This window comes from Aphanomyces invadans (genome assembly GCF_000520115.1).
Source record: "Aphanomyces invadans strain NJM9701 unplaced genomic scaffold supercont1.42, whole genome shotgun sequence".
Taxonomy (NCBI): domain Eukaryota; phylum Oomycota; class Saprolegniomycetes; order Saprolegniales; family Verrucalvaceae; genus Aphanomyces; species Aphanomyces invadans.
This window is the reverse complement of record NW_008580187.1, coordinates 83272-101450: the sequence shown is the minus strand read 5'-3', so window position 1 is coordinate 101450 and position 18179 is coordinate 83272. Positions and strand designations below refer to the sequence as shown.

The window sequence follows — 18179 nt, the reverse complement described above, 5'->3', positions numbered from 1 at the left end:
TGTCTATGCCCTGCGACATTCTTGTGCTTACGAAAGGGCCCGAATGTTGGTTTTGTACTCACGAGAGGGATTAACTCTGCAGTTGTGTTCCACAACCGTGCGTCCAAGGCGACTATTACCTGAAACTAGCGCCAAACGATCGGACCAATCAAAACGATTGCTTCGGTATATTTTGTTTCATCCAAAGGGCAATTTATCGACAGCTTGACCAAAAAAACAGGGGTGTCCTATCCATGTGGCGCGCACTGTATCAAGAAGCGGAACATCGTTGAAGGCAATGGCTACTACATGGTTCCACGAACTGCCATATGGTGGATGGCGCGAGTATCACGTCAAGGAGTTCAGCAAAGTATCCAAGGACCCCAAGGAGTGGGTACTGTACGAAGAAGGCGACTTGCCAAAGGACGAAGGCCAAGGTGTCAAGCGCAAGGGACCGACGCTACGCTCCGAAAAGGAAAAGAAGATGAAGACGCACGACGCCATTATCGACATGCGAAAACGTTTGGAAGCCGGTGAAGCGGAGAATGGGTTCGAACTTTATCCAAGCAACTACATGATTTACGGCGAGCGTATCAAGGCCATGGTGCACCAGAAGAAGAAAGCTTTCTTCGGGAAGCACACGGACCCTCATCTGTACCTCTTTGGATTTCCTGGCATGGGCAAGACGTCACTTTTGCAATTCATCCACGGCAACTACTACAAGAAGAACCTCGACAACAAGTTTTGTGACCTGTACGACGAAAACGTCCACACCCATGTTATGCTCGAAGACCTGGATTCTATGGTCATTGATAAACTGGGCGTGCAATTTATGAAGACAATTTGCGATGAAGCGGGGTTCGCGTTCGACCAATAGTACAAGACACCACAACTCACCCGTGCAACGATCCTCGTCACGTCCAACCAGAACATCGACGAACTCATGAACTCATCGGACGAAGTCAAGCTAGTCGAGTCCACGAAGGCTGCCCTCTTGCGTCGTTTCTATCAACTTCGTGTGGACCAATTGCAGCGCATGCTTGGACTGAAGCTCATTCCCGACTACGACCGCAAAATGTTGAAGAAAAATGGCAACGAAGACTCCTCCAAGCTCTACATGGACTACGACTATATTGCCGATTGTCCCACTGGCCTTCCGTTGAAGGAACCAGAGGTGTATCGCCAGTTGATTTGTGATGCGTATTACAAGTAATCATAATACTTTTTGATGCGTCCTGCAAAGAGGTTCCGCGGTTTTGAGGCCAACTTGCGTCAAAAGGACTGGTTGGAATTCACTCCACCTGGATACAACTTCTGTGGTCCTGGTACTGATTCCCCCCCCTAAACGGAACGGGGAATACTTTATAATTCTTGACATCCGATTTTATAAAACCTCGAGAGTTTTTTCAAACATTTGAACCGTGTCAATAGAGTGTGGATACTTAAGCATGAAGCTGCGCATGACCTTGGCCGAAAAGCATGATTTGTATGCAAGACACTTAAGCGACCCCAATGCATCGTATTCCACCTTAGCCATATGGGCTGCTACAACCTTTGGTCTCGTATCTACACCGTCGAAATCCACCATTTGCAACGCACTCCAACGACACCAAAAACTAAGTACCCGGGCTGACAACCACGCACGGACAAGGGAGCGTCGTGTATCGATGCCCGCGGTCGAAGACAAGATCGTTGCCTGGGTGCTACGATGCGAGGAACTTGGGGTGTGCATCACTGGCGAGCTAATTCGCAAGCAAGCCCAAGCCATCAGCATGGAGCTTGGCCTGCCGGCCTCGTCAACCGTGTCGTTCTCGAAGGGGTGGCTCTACAAGTTCCAACGTAAGCACGGGCTTACAAGCAAGATTCAGCATGGTGAGGCCGGCTCCGTACCTCAGGCTACCGTCGACGAAGGACGGGAGCAAATGCTACAAAAGACAGCAGGTTACTCGCCTGCTAACATTTTCAATATGGACGAGACTGCGTACTTTTTCTGCCTTTCGCCCCACCGATCCATCACGCGCAACCGTGTGTTGGGCACGAAGAAGTCCAAGAAACGCATCACCGTTGCACTCACGACAAACGCAGCCGGAACCGACGTTGTGGACCCGCTCTTCATCGGCACAGCAATGCGACCAAGGTGTTTCAACGGCCAAAGTGGTGTGGACCTTGGCTTCGACTATCACTCCAGCAAGAAAGGTTGGATGAATTCAAGCATATTCAACACGTACCTCAAGGCGATGGACGCACGTATGGCAGAGCAGGACCGAAAAGTCTTGCTGCTTGTCGACAACGCCCCGCCACACCAGCTGCACGACGAGACGAACCTATCGAACGTTCGTCTTGAGATGTTGCCCAAGAATACGACTGCTTACCTCCAACCCCAAGACGCGGGGATTATTGCTTGTTTCAAGGCAAAGGTGAAAATGCGGCAGTTGGAGAACGCCCTGCAGCAGATCCAATCAGTCATGGAAGGGCGCCAAGATGGACTGTATGAAGTACCACTTGACGTGGCAATGGCGTGGGCTCAGGATGCCTGGCGGTCGGTGTCGCAGTCCACAGTTGCAAATTGTTGGGCTCGGACAGGCATTCTCAACGACGACATGGCTGTTTTTACTGGTGGTGACGCAATCTCTAACAATTAATACCTGTTGTTTTTGATATTCTGTATAATGTGTTCAAGGGCACCTGTTCCGTTTAGGGGGGGGAATCAGTAATAGAGTCGATGGGGCAAAACCAATGAATCGAAAGGATGCTTTATGTCGCGATCACGATCGTGCGTACAGTTTGATGCAAGCGCACGGACAAGATCCTTACTTCAAGTTTAACAAAGCTGACCAAGAGCTGCTCGATGGAATTGAAGCGTTAGAAGCCAACGAGTTCGACTACCTATGGTAGGATTCTACCACCACCATTCATCACCATTAGACTAAATGAATAAACGCTGCTTATCCTTCGACAATGAATATTACTTTCCGAGAGGTAATTTCCCACTTTCCAATTTACCATGAAGCGCGCAGGTGAGGCTGCAAAGAAAGCTCAGGACGTGAAGCGTGTGCGACGGGACGTGAACGACGTGATCTCTGCAGTGGCGGAATTGGTGCGTACGTGGAGAGGCGAAGTAGTATGTGTTTGGATTGGTTAAAAAGCATGGAAATATTCCACTCCAATTCGTTTGATTGGTTCCTGTAAACAATGCGACGAAACGCGCGCAACTCGACCGATTTGTGCACGATTCCAAAGCGGAATGTGAATTAACATGTTATACGCAGGAGCAGCAGCAGCGCTGCTGTGGCGGAGGCACCCTCCCGACAGCGCGGTTTGTTTACTGGGCCTTGGTTTCTTCCTGGTTGAAGTCTTCTCGCACTTGGGTGCGGCGGGCGTAAAACGTATCGAGGTGCTTCTTCGGGATCTTCTTGAGCAATTCTTTCGGGAACGCTCGGAACAACGACCAGGCGAGGTCGAGCGATTCAAAGATATCACGCGACTGGTACGGTCCCTGCGCAATAAACTTGCCTTCAAACTTGTCGGTAAATTTGAGGTACAAGTGGTCTTCCATCGACAGCGCTTCTTCGCCGACGACGGCCTTCATCGCTTGCACGTCCTTGCCGGTTGCATAACTCGCGTACAGCTGGTTCGACACGGCCGCATGGTCGTCGCGGGTCATGCCCTCGCCGATGGCACTCTTCATCAAGCGCGACAACGACGGCAGCACGTTGATCGGGGGAAAGATTTGACGGTTGTGCAATTGGCGATCCACGTAAATCTACAAAATGGGCATGCCAACACATGAGGTCTGCGTCGCTCGCGCTGAGGCGTCACACGCAGTCCAGGATAAAGGCCAACACACAATTCTAGCCGTCGACATCAACGAGCGAGCGGCAGCGACGGGCAAAATTTTCGCTTGGAGATATGACACCCACCTGGCCTTCCGTGATGTAACCAGTCAAATCCGGAATGGGATGCGTGATGTCGTCGTTCGGCATGGTCAAAATCGGCAGCTGCGTGATCGATCTGCGTGGACGACGTTAGAGAATGCATGCCAACGACAACGCTTGATTTACGCACCCGTTGCGACCCATGACACGACCAGCGCGTTCGTAAATGGTCGACAGATCCGTGTACATGTACCCGGGGTACCCACGGCGACCGGGCACTTCTTCGCGGGCCGCCGACACTTCGCGCAGCGCATCAGCGTAAGAACTCATGTCCGTCAAGATCACGAGCACGTGGAGGTCGCGTTCGTAGGCGAGATATTCGGCGGTCGTGAGCGCCAGACGCGGCGTGATGATACGTTCGATTGTCGGGTCGTTAGCCAAGTTCATAAACAGCGCCGTGTTTTGCATGCACCCGCTCTACACACAGACAAGATGGAGGTCACACGTCGTCGATGCGTCAAGTGATCATGCATTCAAACATATCGAGAACGAGATGAATCCTCATATCTCACAACCGATAGGATCATCCACCTTGGCACCAAGATGGACCCGTGGTCGATATCTCAAACCAGACAAAAGTCGTACCTCTTCGAAGTCGTTGCGGAAGAAACGAGCCGTTTCCATGTTGACCCCCATGGCACCGAAGACGATGGCAAAGTTGTCCTGGTGCGAGTCCATGACGTCTTTGCGCTGGACCAGACCCGCTTGGCGACAGATCTGCGCGGCGATTTCGTTGTGCGGTAACCCGGCGGCGGAAAAGAGCGGAATCTTTTGGCCACGAGCAATCGAGTTCATGACGTCGATGGCCGAAATACCCGTTTGGATCATTTCCTTGGGGTAGTCGCGGCACGACGGGTTGATCGGCTGCCCTTGGATGTCCAAGTAGTCTTCGGCAACGACGGGGGGACCGCCGTCGATGGCCTTTCCAGACCCGTTGAACGCGCGACCCAACATCTCTTCCGAGATTGGCATCTTCAACACGTCGCCCGTGAATTCGCAGTGCGTGTGTCGGTTGTCAATCCCGTCCGTTCCTTCAAATACTTGGACAACGGCCTTGCTACCCTGCACTTCCAGCACCTGCCCTTGTCTACAAATGCATCCACCCATCACGATTGCATTCGTCCAGGGGGTCATTCATCGTACCGCACTTCGCCCGTGGACAACGTCAAGTTGACAATTTCAGCGAACTTGGGCAGCTACCAACAGCAATGCGGTGAAGCACGCAAGACAAATGTCTGCGCGGTATGGTAGCAGTGCAAGTACCTTGACGTTTTCGAGGATGACGAGCGGCCCATTCACGCCCGAGATCGTGCGGTAGTCTACATGTTCAATCCACGCGATTTGAGGAGATACAGGCATCGTCGGCAGCACGCACCAATGCGGGGCTCCACGTAGTAGTCTCGCACGACGGCCTTCGCGTTCACTTCAAACATCTGCAAGTCGATCGACTTGCTTCCATGGCCTCCTTTGTGGCTCATCTTCTTGGCTCACTTCCCTCTTCGAAGTCACTTTGTGTCAGCCCCAGACGAGGCGGAAAATATTAAATGTCACAGGTCGTCACTTCCCATACAAAGACTTGCCCATCACTGCCTCTCAAAGTAGATTCTCCGGATACCTTCGCCTGTATCCGAAAACCCCCAAGATCCCGACAATTGAAGTTTGCAAATCGACATCTCGGGGTTTCGAGGTTTCGGGGTTTCGGGGTTCTTGCCATCAAATTTCAACCCACACCGTTCTCCACATGCATATTGCAAGTATTCCTTCCGTCGTGACTTGTTTTGGCAGGTGCAAGCAACACGGTGTGATCTTGTGCTCCGATGGGCACTGTATGCCTGCAATGTAGAATGCTTACACAAACGTGCTGGAGACTTGGACTGCAGGGCTTGCGATGCGTGTCTACAACCTCCGAGACATGTACTGAATCTCGCGTGTCTTTGGCGATATTGCAAAGTGCTTGCAACGACAAGGACGACTCCGTTGCAACTACAACAAAGCAAGCGTTGGGCGGACTGCACGAGCGGTTGGTGTGCTCCAACCCTCCAGCATACTCGACGTGTTTGGTTGCACAGTGAACTTCGTTAGGTTGGCATACTGCAACCACCACCGTCGCAGCGACCAGGATCGACTTGATTGCCCTCGTGGACATGCAAACGTTGGAGTGCACCCCTCATGTAACCATTGCTAAAATGGCTGGGAGTTTTTCCCATGGCACCAGCCATGCTCACCCTGTTTTCCCCTTCTTTGGCTCACTTCACCGGTTTTGCGATGCAGCAGCTATCTTCTCGCCGGACGTGGATTCCGTGCCGTGATGTTGTAGTCGGCTTACATACTCCGTTCCAATCGAGTGACACGCCAGGATATCAAAAAAATAGTATCATCTACTGCATCAGAATATTCATAACTCGAATACCATTGGCTACCTATTATTTTTAAAGTATGGGGCGATGGAATTGGTCATGTCCCGCATTTCAATTCGCGGCACACGGCGCGACTGCCTGGGCGGACGGCATCGTCGTCTGGACTGGATGACGCCAGTCCAGACGATATTCCATGACGAACGGCTCACTTGTCCAACGCTCCGCGCGATCGCAAAATTCGTCATTCGGTTTTCGATGATTTTCATATTTTTTACTGTAAATTGGCGAAACAAGCTGATTGGCTGATGAATCGGGCCAGCTGAAAAGCGAGACAAGTCACGAGGTGTGAGTTTTGACGCCTTCGAGTTGTCCGTGTCCTTTTAAATTGCATTGTGGAGTGTCTGCCTTCGATTTTTTCTTGGAGATTATATCGCTGGGAATTGTGCGACGACCTGGTGATCTATGCTGGTGGGCTGCCCATGCCGCGAATCAAAAGGGGCGCGTGGAATTTCTCAACAAGAAAGTGTGCCAATCCCAAGAACAACAAACCGATGTTGGACTAGTAAACGCTGCACGATTGTCCCAAAATTTGTATGGAACACGATTTTGTAGAACCAATAGTACCTAGTATTACTATGAGAAAACTCTGTTCGCGACGCCCAATATTTTATTCATGTTTTGATATAAAAATTGCAAAATCGGGATGAAATTCCCTTGCTCTGTCGATTCGTTTTGAAGGGTTTTTCCCACCTTTTTCGCGATTTTTCACACGATGCCAATCATTGCAAGATTCACAGCATCTTGCACCGCATATCGAGCAGACACAATGGCGGCGCATTCGTTCCCTGGGCCGACGACGCTTGTTTCGACGGGCCCTCGTCCTTCCTTCCTCATCTCGCAGCTCGCCGACTCGTCGCCGCTCAAATCGACGCTCGAGGCTTGCTTGAACACCCCGATGGTGCCCAACTCGTTTGCGTTCGCTCATCGTGGTGCCCCGTTGCAGTTCCCTGAACACACGCGTGAGTCTGCCATAGCCGCGGCACGTCTCGGCGCTGGGACGATCGAATGCGACGTGACCTTCACCAAGGACAAGGAGCTCGTGTGTCGCCACGCCCAGAACGATCTCCACTACACGACCAACATCTTGTTGACACCGCTGGCAGCCAAGTGCACGACGCCGTTTACGCCGTACAACCCGGACACGAACGAACCGGCGACAGCGGAATGCCGGACGTCCGATTTGACGCTGGCCGAGTGGAAGACACTGCGGGGGAAGATGGAGGGCTTCAACCCCAAGGCCCGCACCGTCGACGAGTTCGTCGACACTGGCACGCCTGGCTTTCGCACGAATCTGTACGCTGGCGCCACGAGTGGCACCGTCATGACGTTGGCCGACTCGATTCGGTTGTACGAACACCTGGGGGTGCGCCACACCCCTGAAGCCAAGGCGTTTGCCGGAGCGGTCGAATGGACGCGGGCCGCCTTTGTCCAGAAGATTCTGGACACGTACAAGTCATTCCATGTCGATCCCAGCCGAGTCTTCTTCCAGTCGTTCTTCCTCGACGACATCTTGTACGTCGCCAAGAACGAGCCGTCGTTTGCCGCCACCGCTGTGTACTTGGACAGCATGACGACCATGGCGGATGCACCGACATCGGCCAACTTTTCCGACTGGCTCGACCGCGGCGTTCGGATCTGGGCGCCGCCGCTGTTTGCTCTTCTAGACGTTCAACAGAACAAGCTCGTGGCATCGAAAGTTGGCATGGACGCGCGGCATGCCGGCCTCGACATCGTTGCGTGGTCCCTGGAACGCCAAGGAATCCTCGCCAACTCGAACGACGCGTGGTATTATCAAACCGTGCTGCCCTACATCAAAAACGAAGGCTTTGCACTGGAGGCGATTCAAGTGTTTGTCCAGGAGCTGCAACTGCTCGGGCTTTTTTCCGACTGGGCGGCGGCGCCCGTGTTTTACGCCAACTGCGTTGGCTACGGGCATAATCCGGTCGTGGCACACTCTGCCCATGATCGCTCGGGACTCCGCTCGTCGGGTGGGGCAGCTCTCGAACCAACAAACGTGTGGTTGCCAGCGCTGCTTGTCGTCGCCGGGGTTGGCGCTGTCGTGTGGAAGGGCCTGGATGACCGACGGCGAAGAAGGACCCCCCACTCGTTTGAGAATTCCACAGCCCCGCTGATCGCGCGAGCCGAAAACACTCGCGAAGATTGAACGTTTCGTTGAATGTGGTGTGATGCAGCACACGAGGCTCCATGGTGGACAGAATGGATGGCTGGCAAGCCTCCTCCAGCTGCGTATCACGTGGTATGTCGGGTGGTCGTGGATGCTGGACGAGTGGTCGTCACAAGCGTTGAAATCACAACAACGCTCCATTTCGTCCAAAATCGCAATGCAATTCGATGGTTGGATGGACTCGTCAGCACGAGCAACTTTGATGATGGTGATGCTGCGCCATGCACGAGAAGGAGCATGCTCGCTCGTGTCGACCCATGGCGAGGTTGCGCACGGCCATCGTAAAGCTCAAAAGTTGGAGTTCGTGCGGTCTAAAGCAGCGCGGCCAGGACGTTGCCCTGCTATGCAAGGCAACGTCGACATCGCATGCAGGTTTCCACACTGGAAGGAGGTGAGAGCAGTCGCTCGGACGCCGCCTTCACGTTCCGAATCGAACCAGCGACGGATAGTGAACCGTGTGCCTTGGTTGCGTCAACATTGTAGTATGTGGTCTCAGTCTGAGGCGCGATTTCCAGGGCCGAGTCGCACGAGTCGGTCAGATCGCGGGTGCAGGATGGCTCACCCTGATCGTGGTACCACATACCGCAGCAGTCGTGGGCAAATCTACGTCGAGGGACAAATTCGGACTTCGAGATCTGCGTCGCATGCGATCGGGGTCACGTGCTGCTGGATTATCCAACGCTGTGAAAGGTCTTGTCCGTGGGTCGTGCGGATCAGCCACGCTGGTGTCAGTTGTGTGTTCGCAAGGTTGCACAGATTGTCTCTTTGCATTCGACGACGACGGGGAGCTCCAAGTGCCTTTCGACAACATTCATCTTTCCGCGACATCCGGCAAGGTCACGCACGGTGACTCGGGAGCTGGCGCCGATGCCGCCGTGGGTTGTGGTGCGGCACAAGTTGTTCCTCGATGATCCTCCACCCGAGCAATGAAAACATGTAATCGCGTTTTGATTGGATAAAATTGGAATTCCACCAACCATAATTTCAAAAATAAGCCAATCGAATTGCATCATCAAGTTTTTCTGTCAAGTGGCGCCATTCTGCGCATGGACGAGTAACGGCATGCGCTCGCTACCGGTCGTTCCATGTGGGCTCGTGCTTGGGATGGAGACATGATTGGGCTGCCTGTGGTGGCGGTAGTGAACCCTGTGATGATCGTCAGCGGGAGCGCAGCGACAAACCGACGGCAACGGACTCCCACGAACACGATATGCCGTTGCTGCACAAGGATCGCATCCCAACGTGTCGACGTGCGATCGCATGCGTTGTGTAGAGGCCCTTGCCCCTCGTGAAAGACATGAAGACAAAGGATGCGACGGCATGATCGGCGGAGCAAGGTGACCGCATCCACGTCCAAACCTGGAATTGTGTTGACGTGCATGACGTGGGTAAGGTAAGGCATACACGTTATTCTTGTCATCTAGATGCCGACCCGACGGTATATCCGTTCGTCCAGCATGTCGGAAGGCTTCAACAAGCGCGCCACTGGCCTGGGCGTCGGTCGTGAATCCATTGGAACAACGTGGGGGCCATCGTTGCTTGGACAAGGTTCGACTCGATGCACGTGCAGAGTAGGAGTTTGCATTCGTTTCGGTCGGCGTCGGTAACGAGGAGGCCCTTGGTCGTCACGACATCGATGGCATGGCGAATCCACAAGTCCGTGTCGCTATTCGAGTGAAGCATGCAGTGGCCGACAAAGGTATTGAGCTCCGGCACACCAGTGATCATTGTCGCCAGCGCGTTCATTGACGCGTCCGTGACTGGGGTGTTTCCGGATTCCATCGAGTCCAAGAGCTGCACAAACGTCTCGAGCTTGGCATCAAGCGGCTGGAACGGATCGTCGGGAGGCGCGGTGGCATACGGCGGGTTCTCAGCGGCGCTTGGGTCAGGCATGGGGTTTCGAACCATGCGACCACGTGCGTCGGGGTCGTGGCGTTGGGACGACGACGATGGCGGCGCGGAATGGCAGTGGTCGATGGCGTAGTTGCCCTGGGCACCTTGTACAGTCACCGACACGGCGCGGTGTCGATCGGGTGGAAGCTCGACAAACTGCGACGGCAAAAGAGACTCTGGCGGCATCGACGACCGTCGGCCATTCACGTAGGTGAAGTGTCGTTGTGTTTGGCTCGTGTGATGAGGATGGTGGGTGGGAAGCGCAGGGTCATGCCGTGATACGTAGGCAGGTGGCGTGTGCTGTTGGCTCGGAGCGTACCGAGAAGTCGATGGCGAGAAACTTGGCATGGGCGGTGGAGCGATGCCAGCCACCGGGGTGAAGATGGTCGCTAGTTGTCATGTGGCTCAGTGCATTCCACGTAAAAGGGCCAGACGTACGCAGCATGGGGAGCGTCACAAATTGCTTGAAGATGTACATGAGCGCGCGAACAATGCCTTCTTTTGCAATCTTGCCGACAAATCCAAAATGGCACGTCGCGAGGCCGACGATCACGTTGCACTTGTGCTTGAATTCGCCCTGGAACACAAGGATGTGAGACATCGTCTCGACGGCACGCAGTTGTCGCACCCGAATCGCCCGAACTTGTTCGCGCTGGAGCAAATTGGCAAGGGTTTGGCCCATCCTGCTCACCACGGCGGCGACCGTCCTGGAAACGAGTCAGCCCCCATCTCGGGTACACGTTCGACGTACCCAATTTGATCGTTGAGATGGTGGAGGTTGAGTGCCACGACTTGCTGCCGTTGACGCAATTCGGCAACCCACCCCGCGCTTTCGCCGCCGACTTTGGTGGCTTCGCTCTTCCAGAAAGCGACTTGAAACTCGTTCAAACGCCCGAGGTTCTTGAGGCGGTCGAGGATGTACACCGAGAAAAACGCGGCTTGCTCCGACTGCAGCACAAGTTTCTTGTCCATCACGTGGCGAAGCAGGCGCGACAGCATGTCGTCGCCAGCTTGGTCGGACCACAGGGTGTCGTACGCGACGACAATTCCAACAAAATACGCCAAATCTTCCACCGACGTCACGAGCGGGACCATGTCGACGACGAAGCGCATGTCAAACAGTTGCGGCGCTTTCAACAGAGCCAACATCCTGTCTTTGAGCTGCAACCGCGCTTGGATCGCAGCCATGGGGCTCTCCGGCGGATACACGGCAGTCATGACCGACTGAAGCGGCGACCATGCGGCAATCGTGTCGGCGGCCGTCCGGCCGAACGTGTCGTCGACAACGTGGCCAGGGCCAATGACGTCGACGATGTCGTACGCCCCCGAGTCCAAGTAAGCGACGACCTGCCCCGTGACTTGATGGAGTAGTTGGAGCACGGTGCCTGGCGCAAACCGCAGCGACACGACTTCGCGAGCGGCAATGACCTGGACGTAGTGAAACTCGTTCGACGCGCGATACTGCAACACCAACGGCTCGTTTGTGCTGTTGGTGATTTGAAACGGACTGGGCGCCTTGGACGGATAGCTTTGAGCGCGCGGTAGGGTCATGATCCCGTGCGCCCATCGTTTCTTTGGAAGTTCGGGCCACACAAACGCCGGGTTTGCTCCTACATAACATCCGTGATGTACCTGCCGCGCTCGATCGCCGGATATGACAAACTCGACGCACCTTGGGCAAGCAAGTAGTCGGTGGCGTGCACAGACTCGTACATGACAGCGTAATGCAAAGCGGTGTTTCCGCGCGACAAACGGCGATTGATGGGAAAGCTATCTTCGACGGATTCGACCGTGAATTGTGATATCGTGTCTTGGGTCAGACACGTCGGGCGAAGGGACGAGTGCGTTACAATCAAGTGAAGTGCTTCCATGTTGTTGGTCGCAATCGCGTGTTCCAGCGCCGCGTCGACGAGTGGATCTTCGATGTTGAAGGACACACCCTGGTTCTTGACGACATATTTGGCGACGTCGAGCAGGTTGAGCGCCAGCGCTTCGACAGCTCGAGACTGGCCAAATCGCCCAGTGTACCCTACCGTCGCACTGTGGTTTTCACGCAGCAGACGCTCCAGCGTCTGGACGTCGCGGGCAAAGTACGTCGGGTCCATCCCGCCTCTCCCGCTCACGGCGAATTCGATTCTGTCGAGAAAAAGTGCATGTGGTCGGTCAGCCTACCGTACGACACCCCATACTGAAATTCATATAATTGTGGCGCACGACTTCCCGTTCGACCAGCAAGAGCGCGCCGCCAGCGCAGACATGACATCGACAATGAATGTGTCTGCCCATGGAAAGAGCGGCGCGCCTACTTGGAACGGCGCACACCGCCATGTCCCCGCGCTGGCTGGGGAGAGCTCCTGGCGAGCGTGGACATGACAAACCTGTATAAATTGATTCAATGCATCCATGGAGTCCCCAGGCACTCCGCGCACAGGCTTGCCGATGGCCTGGCGTTGGTGGAGTTGCGCAATAATGGCGACTTTGCCGGCACCGGTGAGCTCCCGTTTGCTGCTACATCCTCTCACTATGGTTTTTGTCGTGACCTTGTACACATTGCTATGATACCTTTATAGACATTTTTTCTACATTCCTTTTTAAGTACATAAATTTCATCACCCAATAAACACACGCCAATTTTTTTGGGATCAAAGTGGAGTACAAGGAGCACCGACCGTCCCGAGTGGTACTGACAAGTGTATTCTTGAAAATTGTATCGGCAATTCGATTGACATCAACGAAAATGAATTGACAGCCTTTAGACAGGATTCAAAACAGGACTTTCGTGTCCTGTTTCGCTTCCCCCAGCAAGTTTCAAGAACCCCCCTGCGAATATTATTAGGAAACGCAGGAAAACTGATTATCATTCATTTCCCACGGCCTTTGAATTCATTCCTTCCCCATTCAGCAAGTGATGACAACACCAGTGAAACGCCCGTCTTCACCGAGCTCGAAGACGTCGTGCAACTGACCCAGATAAGTGCAGAAATGCCATTCTTGGCCCGAAGGGGCAAGATCACGGACATTTGGGACTGAATCGCACGCAATTTGGCCACCAAAGACGAGTTTGACCGCCCACAATTCGACGGAAAGAAGGCGCAAGCTAGATATATTATCCTCTTACGGGACCATCGTGAGAGCAACAACGCTTCGCAACGAGCCTCGGGTGCTGCCGAGAATGTCATCGAAAAGACCATATTGGTAGATGATCTTTGCAACCAAGTCGACGAAGCCAAGCGAGAAGAAAGCAACAGTCTGACGTAAGAATACGAAGAAGACTCACAAGTCGAAGAGAATGGGGACTTCGTGCGCGAAGAAGCAATGAAGTCGCAAGGAAAGCGAAAGATGAAGGATGAAGACGACTCCGGCCGGGGCGGTGGCGGCAATATGCTGAAGGTTCTTTTGTTGGTTTCAGGCCCGTAGCAATATTTTGTTGAAAACCAAGGTTTAAATGTCGTACGAGGTGCGAGAAGATGTCACATAAACGTGCCCGGGAACATCCAAACATTCATGACATGTCGTGGGAGTGCCATGGAAATGTCAGTCGACTCAGACGCACACACATAGATTCATCGCGACATATACGTGTGTTGTTCTTTGTTATGATGACAGCAGGCAATCCAAGTAGGTGACCCAGTCACTTTATATCACCAACATCGAAAAAGAAATCCACAATGGCGTTTGCATGTGCATAGCCATCGAGTGAGAAGCAGACGTTTGGAATGACGGGTGGCTTAATGCACTGATACACGTAGTGGAACATCAGCATGCGACGAGTGGTCTCAGTCGGACGATGTCGCTCACAGAGAGAACTACGATCAAACCTCGCAATTGATTTGTGTCTGTAGTCGTTTCAATGATTTACAGCTATTTCAGGAGTGGAGAAAATTCTTGAAACGTTTGAAATTGAAATCTGCTCGTTTCCCATTCAGCTCCTCGGAAGCGAAAGAGGAAACGAAAGGACTGTTTTGAAACCTTTCTATTTTATTCAAGGTGTTCTTGAATTGAAGCCAATCATCCACGATAATTGGTAAAAAAGAGATGGTCGCATGCACAGCCACAACCACGATTGTCCTGCAACAAGTCCTACTTTGAAGTATATTGAATTCTACAAATATTTCGGAAAAGATATGCATTTTCATGTGACCAGCTACACGACAGGAGTCCGTGGCAAAGCATTTTCAAACGAGCGAGTGATGAATTCGCATGGCATGCCTTCCCAGGCTTCAATAGTGCGCTTAACCATAGCAATGCGTTTTTAGGCTGCAGACCAGGTTAAGTCATAGCTCGACGTTGATTTGATAGACGGTGGTTTGCGGGACTTTAGAAAGAGTCAAGAATTTTAGAAGAGCCAGTTCAAATAGACTTATGGCGAAAACATGAATATTTTATTGCCATTACGTTTCCCGTTCAGGTTTTGAACGTACAGGACTATTAGTAGACGACAAAATATGTTGAGCGACAATGTACAAGGACTTTCAATGACCCTCTCTTTAACATTGGGCGGAGCCATGGAGGGTTCTGGGGACTCTATTGGTCGACACACTTGTCCTTTTGAAACGCGGATTTTTGCAATCGATTCGTCCTCTTTACAGTGGCGGGCGTCATCGAAGGGACTTTTACTCCTTCACGATAGACTAGGAATACGTGAATCGAATCTGCATCGCGCGCTGGTTCGAACCGTGCAATCAAATGATTCTGAAACACAAAACCTTGCAAAATATTCTACTCCAAAGTTGTGAATGAATTTCCATATGCATCGTATGTTTCTATTTCCTTCTATTTGTGATTGTTGGAGGCGTTCTGAGACATACAATATTTGACAAGGTTGCGTGTTTATGTCCGTGGCTCCTATAAAGTTTCAGGTCAAGGAAAAATTGATAGTGGATGCACGTTGTGATTTTTTTTCAAAAAGTTAATAGTTTTTGTTGAAGTCCCCTCGATGCCGCCCACCACTGTTATATACATTAACTGCGAAAACGACATGGTAGACTAGATAGAATCTTTTGAGTAATGTTGAAAATACTCATGAAATCTCGGGAAAAAATTACTGCGTGAAGTTATTCCCTATTTGATTTAATATATACAACAAAATTTGTAGTCCAGAGGTCATGTAGGTTGAAAACCTCTCAATTTTACTGCGACCTTTGGTTCACAACTGAAACTCACATGGCGACCAATGTGCGGGGTACCAATGCTGCAATGATCGACGAAGTCTGTCAGTTCGTTCAGTCTAATCGTCCCAGGGCCCTAACCGAAGTGGAGCGCCTTGACATATTACGGGCATACGCATACCTCACAACTGACCGATCAACGGATGTCACGACAGAAGTCGCTCGGCTGCTGGTTCGATCCAGGAAAACAATCCTGGCCGTATGGCGAGACTACAATGACGAATAGAAGCTTATTCCTGCACGCACACCAGCAAACACAACTGCCAAATCAACCCGCATACCGAGGACCCTCGACGTCATATCTTCAGTGCAGCGCTTTGTACGCAACAAACGTCAACTGCGAGTACGCGTCGTCGGCAAGGACGTCATGGCCTTTCATTTGGAAACTGGTGTGCTGCAATACAATCCCTACACAAAGGTCGAGCGTGACACCGCATTGAGGTGTGTACAGAAGTTCGTCAAGCACTGCGGATACCTGCGTGGCTCGAAACGTGGCATGAAGTCCCTAGCCCTCACCGAGCGCAACACGATCCTTCGAGACAACTATGTCCGCTTCATGTGTGAGGCCACCCAACATGTCAACACTGCGGACCGACGTACAAATGTATATCTCGACGAATGCTTCATTCATCAGCACTACAACAAGTGCGATATATCACTGTATGACCCAAACGACGACCTCGACGTACAAGTGAAGCCGAAACACAAAAAACACAAAGGGCGTCGGTTCTGTTTCATCGGCGCCATTGTTAATGGTGGTCCTGACAACTCCAAGGTTCTCTGCTACGAGAAGTTCGTTGGTGGCAAACAAACCAAGGATTATCATGGTATGTTTGATCACACGTACTTTGTGGCATGGTTCGGACGTTAGCTGGCCGCGTTGAAAGCGGAGGGGATCGCTAACACCATCATTCTGATGGACAACGCCAAGTACCACAAGTGCGTACCTGAGATGACACCGAAGTTCACTTGGCCGAAGGGAGACCTAATCGACGTTTGCGACTCTCTTGGAATCCCGCACAGTCCTGGTGAGATCAAAGCTTCACTGTGGTCCAAGATCGCTCCGTATGCGTGGATGGTCGTACCTGAGGTTGTCGACAAGGCAGACGCCGCTGGACAGAGCTTGTGTACAGCCCACCCCACCACTCCATCTACAGCCTATCGAGTTGATATGGGCTATTGTTAAAGGGATTGTAGGTAGACAGTACGATACCAACACATCCTTCAAGGACGTTGAAGACCGCCTTGACGCCGCGTTCGAATCGTTGAGCTCCAAGATGGTCCATGGGTGCATCCTTAAGGCTGAAGGTGACCTATTGGAACTACATCGTCACATCTGCGCAATCGACAATGATTAGTCTGGCGATGTCCATGAGGACAACGATGTTTCTGCGAACTCTGAATCTGGCGAGGACAGTGGGTCATCAACAAGTGATGACTGATTTGTGTAAAACAGTGAATTTTCGGTTATTTTGCTCTAAGTTCGTCAATTTTTGTCCTTTTGACGTGCAAACGATAGATCTAACCAATACGCGTATTTTGGCGGAAGGCGGGGCTCATTTGACGCAATATTGACGGAGTTAGGGTGATTTTACTGTTTTTCTCTACTTTTTTTAAACCTTTATACTTTATAATTGTAGATTTATGGAGTTTGTGGAGGTTATGTATGATCTGCAACTCGAACACATCATACATTATTTCGGATATTTATCCGGGAGACCCCTCGATGGTCCCGATGACTGTAAGTAAAGACTAAGCTTAGTACATACCACAACGGACATGCTGAGGCTCCACCGCAGACTAACTTTATGGCACATCGTACGTCGACATCGTGTACCCTGTACCCGGAAAAGCCGACATGGTTTCATTCTGAAAATGCATGGAGGAAGAATTAAGTCAATATATTGAAATTACGAGATTTTGTCCAATTTGATTGGCTATAACTACAGAATTCCCCCGCAATAGGAGACGGTTGCACAATATGCATTAAGAGAGGTATATTGTTTGGACAAGTATTTAGTTACAAAGTGGCTTGTTCGTGTTTGATTGTTGGAAACAAACCATATGGTTTTGGTTGCAAAATGCTCTGATCGCAAAATGGGCATCAAATTCGAATTCAGGAGGGGGTTGATACCCTGGCAACCTCCAGAAGACAAAACGCACACCACAGACAACACACACATCCATTTACATGTTAAGAAAACTGTTCGTCAGCTCGTAAACATCTTCGTCTAAAATTCCAGTGTGGCGCCAACAATTTGCAATTGTTTGCTGCGAGACGGAATGCCATGCCTCCTTGGCCCACTCCAGCGCTTGCAGAAGACTAACTTCATGCAGCTTGTTGACGTGGGACGCAAAGTTCTCTTTGTCCGATTCGTCCAAGGTTTCGACCAAATCGTCAAAACGCCTGACAAGGTACTGCGCACGCAGGCCATTGATCTTGCACTTAAACGCTTGAATGACGCCGGCATCCTGAGGCTGCAGAAAAGCCGTAGTGTTGGGTGGTAGCATACGTACAGTGACATTTGACAGGCGTCCTTCGTAGCGATGGGGAGACGCGTTGTCAAGGAGCAGCAGGACATGGCGCCGTTCTTGCTCCATG

At 51.8% G+C, this 18179-nt stretch overlaps 5 protein-coding genes across 11 annotated transcripts; 3 read left to right on the top strand and 2 right to left on the bottom strand.

Annotated features, from left to right (window-relative positions):
• Window positions 1-277: 277 nt before the first annotated feature.
• On the top strand, window positions 278-1192 carry H310_12703 (hypothetical protein; the record flags this gene model as incomplete). Its single annotated transcript, XM_008879887.1, has 2 exons — window positions 278-802; window positions 857-1192. 2 exons carry the CDS (start codon window positions 278-280, stop codon window positions 1190-1192), a joined length of 861 nt encoding a protein of 286 aa, XP_008878109.1.
• Window positions 1193-3200: 2008 nt separating this feature from the next.
• H310_12702 (V-type proton ATPase subunit B, isoform) lies at window positions 3201-5441 on the bottom strand. Its single transcript, XM_008879886.1, has 7 exons — window positions 5290-5441; window positions 5178-5233; window positions 5058-5110; window positions 4500-5001; window positions 4045-4331; window positions 3900-3990; window positions 3201-3742 (listed from the first exon to the last, which is right to left on the bottom strand). The coding sequence occupies exons 1-7, from the start codon at window positions 5390-5392 to the stop codon at window positions 3302-3304; spliced, it is 1533 nt and encodes a 510-aa protein (XP_008878108.1). The 5' UTR covers window positions 5393-5441; the 3' UTR covers window positions 3201-3301.
• Window positions 5442-6923: 1482 nt separating this feature from the next.
• On the top strand, window positions 6924-9427 carry H310_12701 (hypothetical protein). The gene has a single exon (XM_008879885.1). The coding sequence runs from the start codon at window positions 7044-7046 to the stop codon at window positions 8493-8495; it is 1452 nt and encodes a 483-aa protein (XP_008878107.1). The 5' UTR covers window positions 6924-7043; the 3' UTR covers window positions 8496-9427.
• Window positions 9428-9549: 122 nt separating this feature from the next.
• Window positions 9550-12535, bottom strand: H310_12700 (hypothetical protein). Of its 7 annotated transcripts, XM_008879881.1 has the most exons (5): window positions 12082-12535; window positions 11161-12019; window positions 11038-11116; window positions 10848-10986; window positions 9550-10798 (listed from the first exon to the last, which is right to left on the bottom strand). In XM_008879881.1, exons 1-5 carry the CDS (start codon window positions 12512-12514, stop codon window positions 9987-9989), a joined length of 2322 nt encoding a protein of 773 aa, XP_008878103.1. In that variant the 5' UTR covers window positions 12515-12535; the 3' UTR covers window positions 9550-9986. The 7 variants fall into 7 exon arrangements, with proteins under 7 accessions (XP_008878103.1, XP_008878106.1, XP_008878105.1 ...); XM_008879884.1 differs by having other exon boundaries at window positions 10848-11116; window positions 12082-12532; XM_008879883.1 differs by having other exon boundaries at window positions 9550-10986; window positions 12082-12532.
• Window positions 12536-16073: 3538 nt separating this feature from the next.
• H310_12699 (hypothetical protein) lies at window positions 16074-16935 on the top strand (the record flags this gene model as incomplete). Its single annotated transcript, XM_008879877.1, has 3 exons — window positions 16074-16352; window positions 16449-16704; window positions 16775-16935. The coding sequence occupies 3 exons, from the start codon at window positions 16074-16076 to the stop codon at window positions 16933-16935; spliced, it is 696 nt and encodes a 231-aa protein (XP_008878099.1).
• Window positions 16936-18179: the final 1244 nt, after the last annotated feature.

Excerpts from the sequence above, each read along its gene's own strand:
- H310_12702 (XM_008879886.1), bottom strand. The coding sequence starts at position 5,392 with ATGAGCCACAAAGGAGGCCATGGAAGCAAGTCGATCGACTTGCAGATG. Across the intron at positions 5,234-5,289 it reads CTACGTGGAGCCCCGCATTG|ACTACCGCACGATCTCGGGC; the intron begins GTGCGTGCTGCC and ends TTGAACATGTAG. Across the intron at positions 3,743-3,899 it reads GTTACATCACGGAAGGCCAG|ATTTACGTGGATCGCCAATT; the intron begins GTGGGTGTCATA and ends CCCATTTTGTAG.
- H310_12701 (XM_008879885.1), top strand. The coding sequence starts at position 7,044 with ATGCCAATCATTGCAAGATTCACAGCATCTTGCACCGCATATCGAGCA.
- H310_12700 (XM_008879884.1), bottom strand. The coding sequence starts at position 12,514 with ATGGACCCGACGTACTTTGCCCGCGACGTCCAGACGCTGGAGCGTCTG. Across the intron at positions 12,020-12,081 it reads CGACTACTTGCTTGCCCAAG|GAGCAAACCCGGCGTTTGTG; the intron begins GTGCGTCGAGTT and ends GATGTTATGTAG. Across the intron at positions 11,117-11,160 it reads CATCTCAACGATCAAATTGG|GACGGTCGCCGCCGTGGTGA; the intron begins GTACGTCGAACG and ends ACTCGTTTCCAG.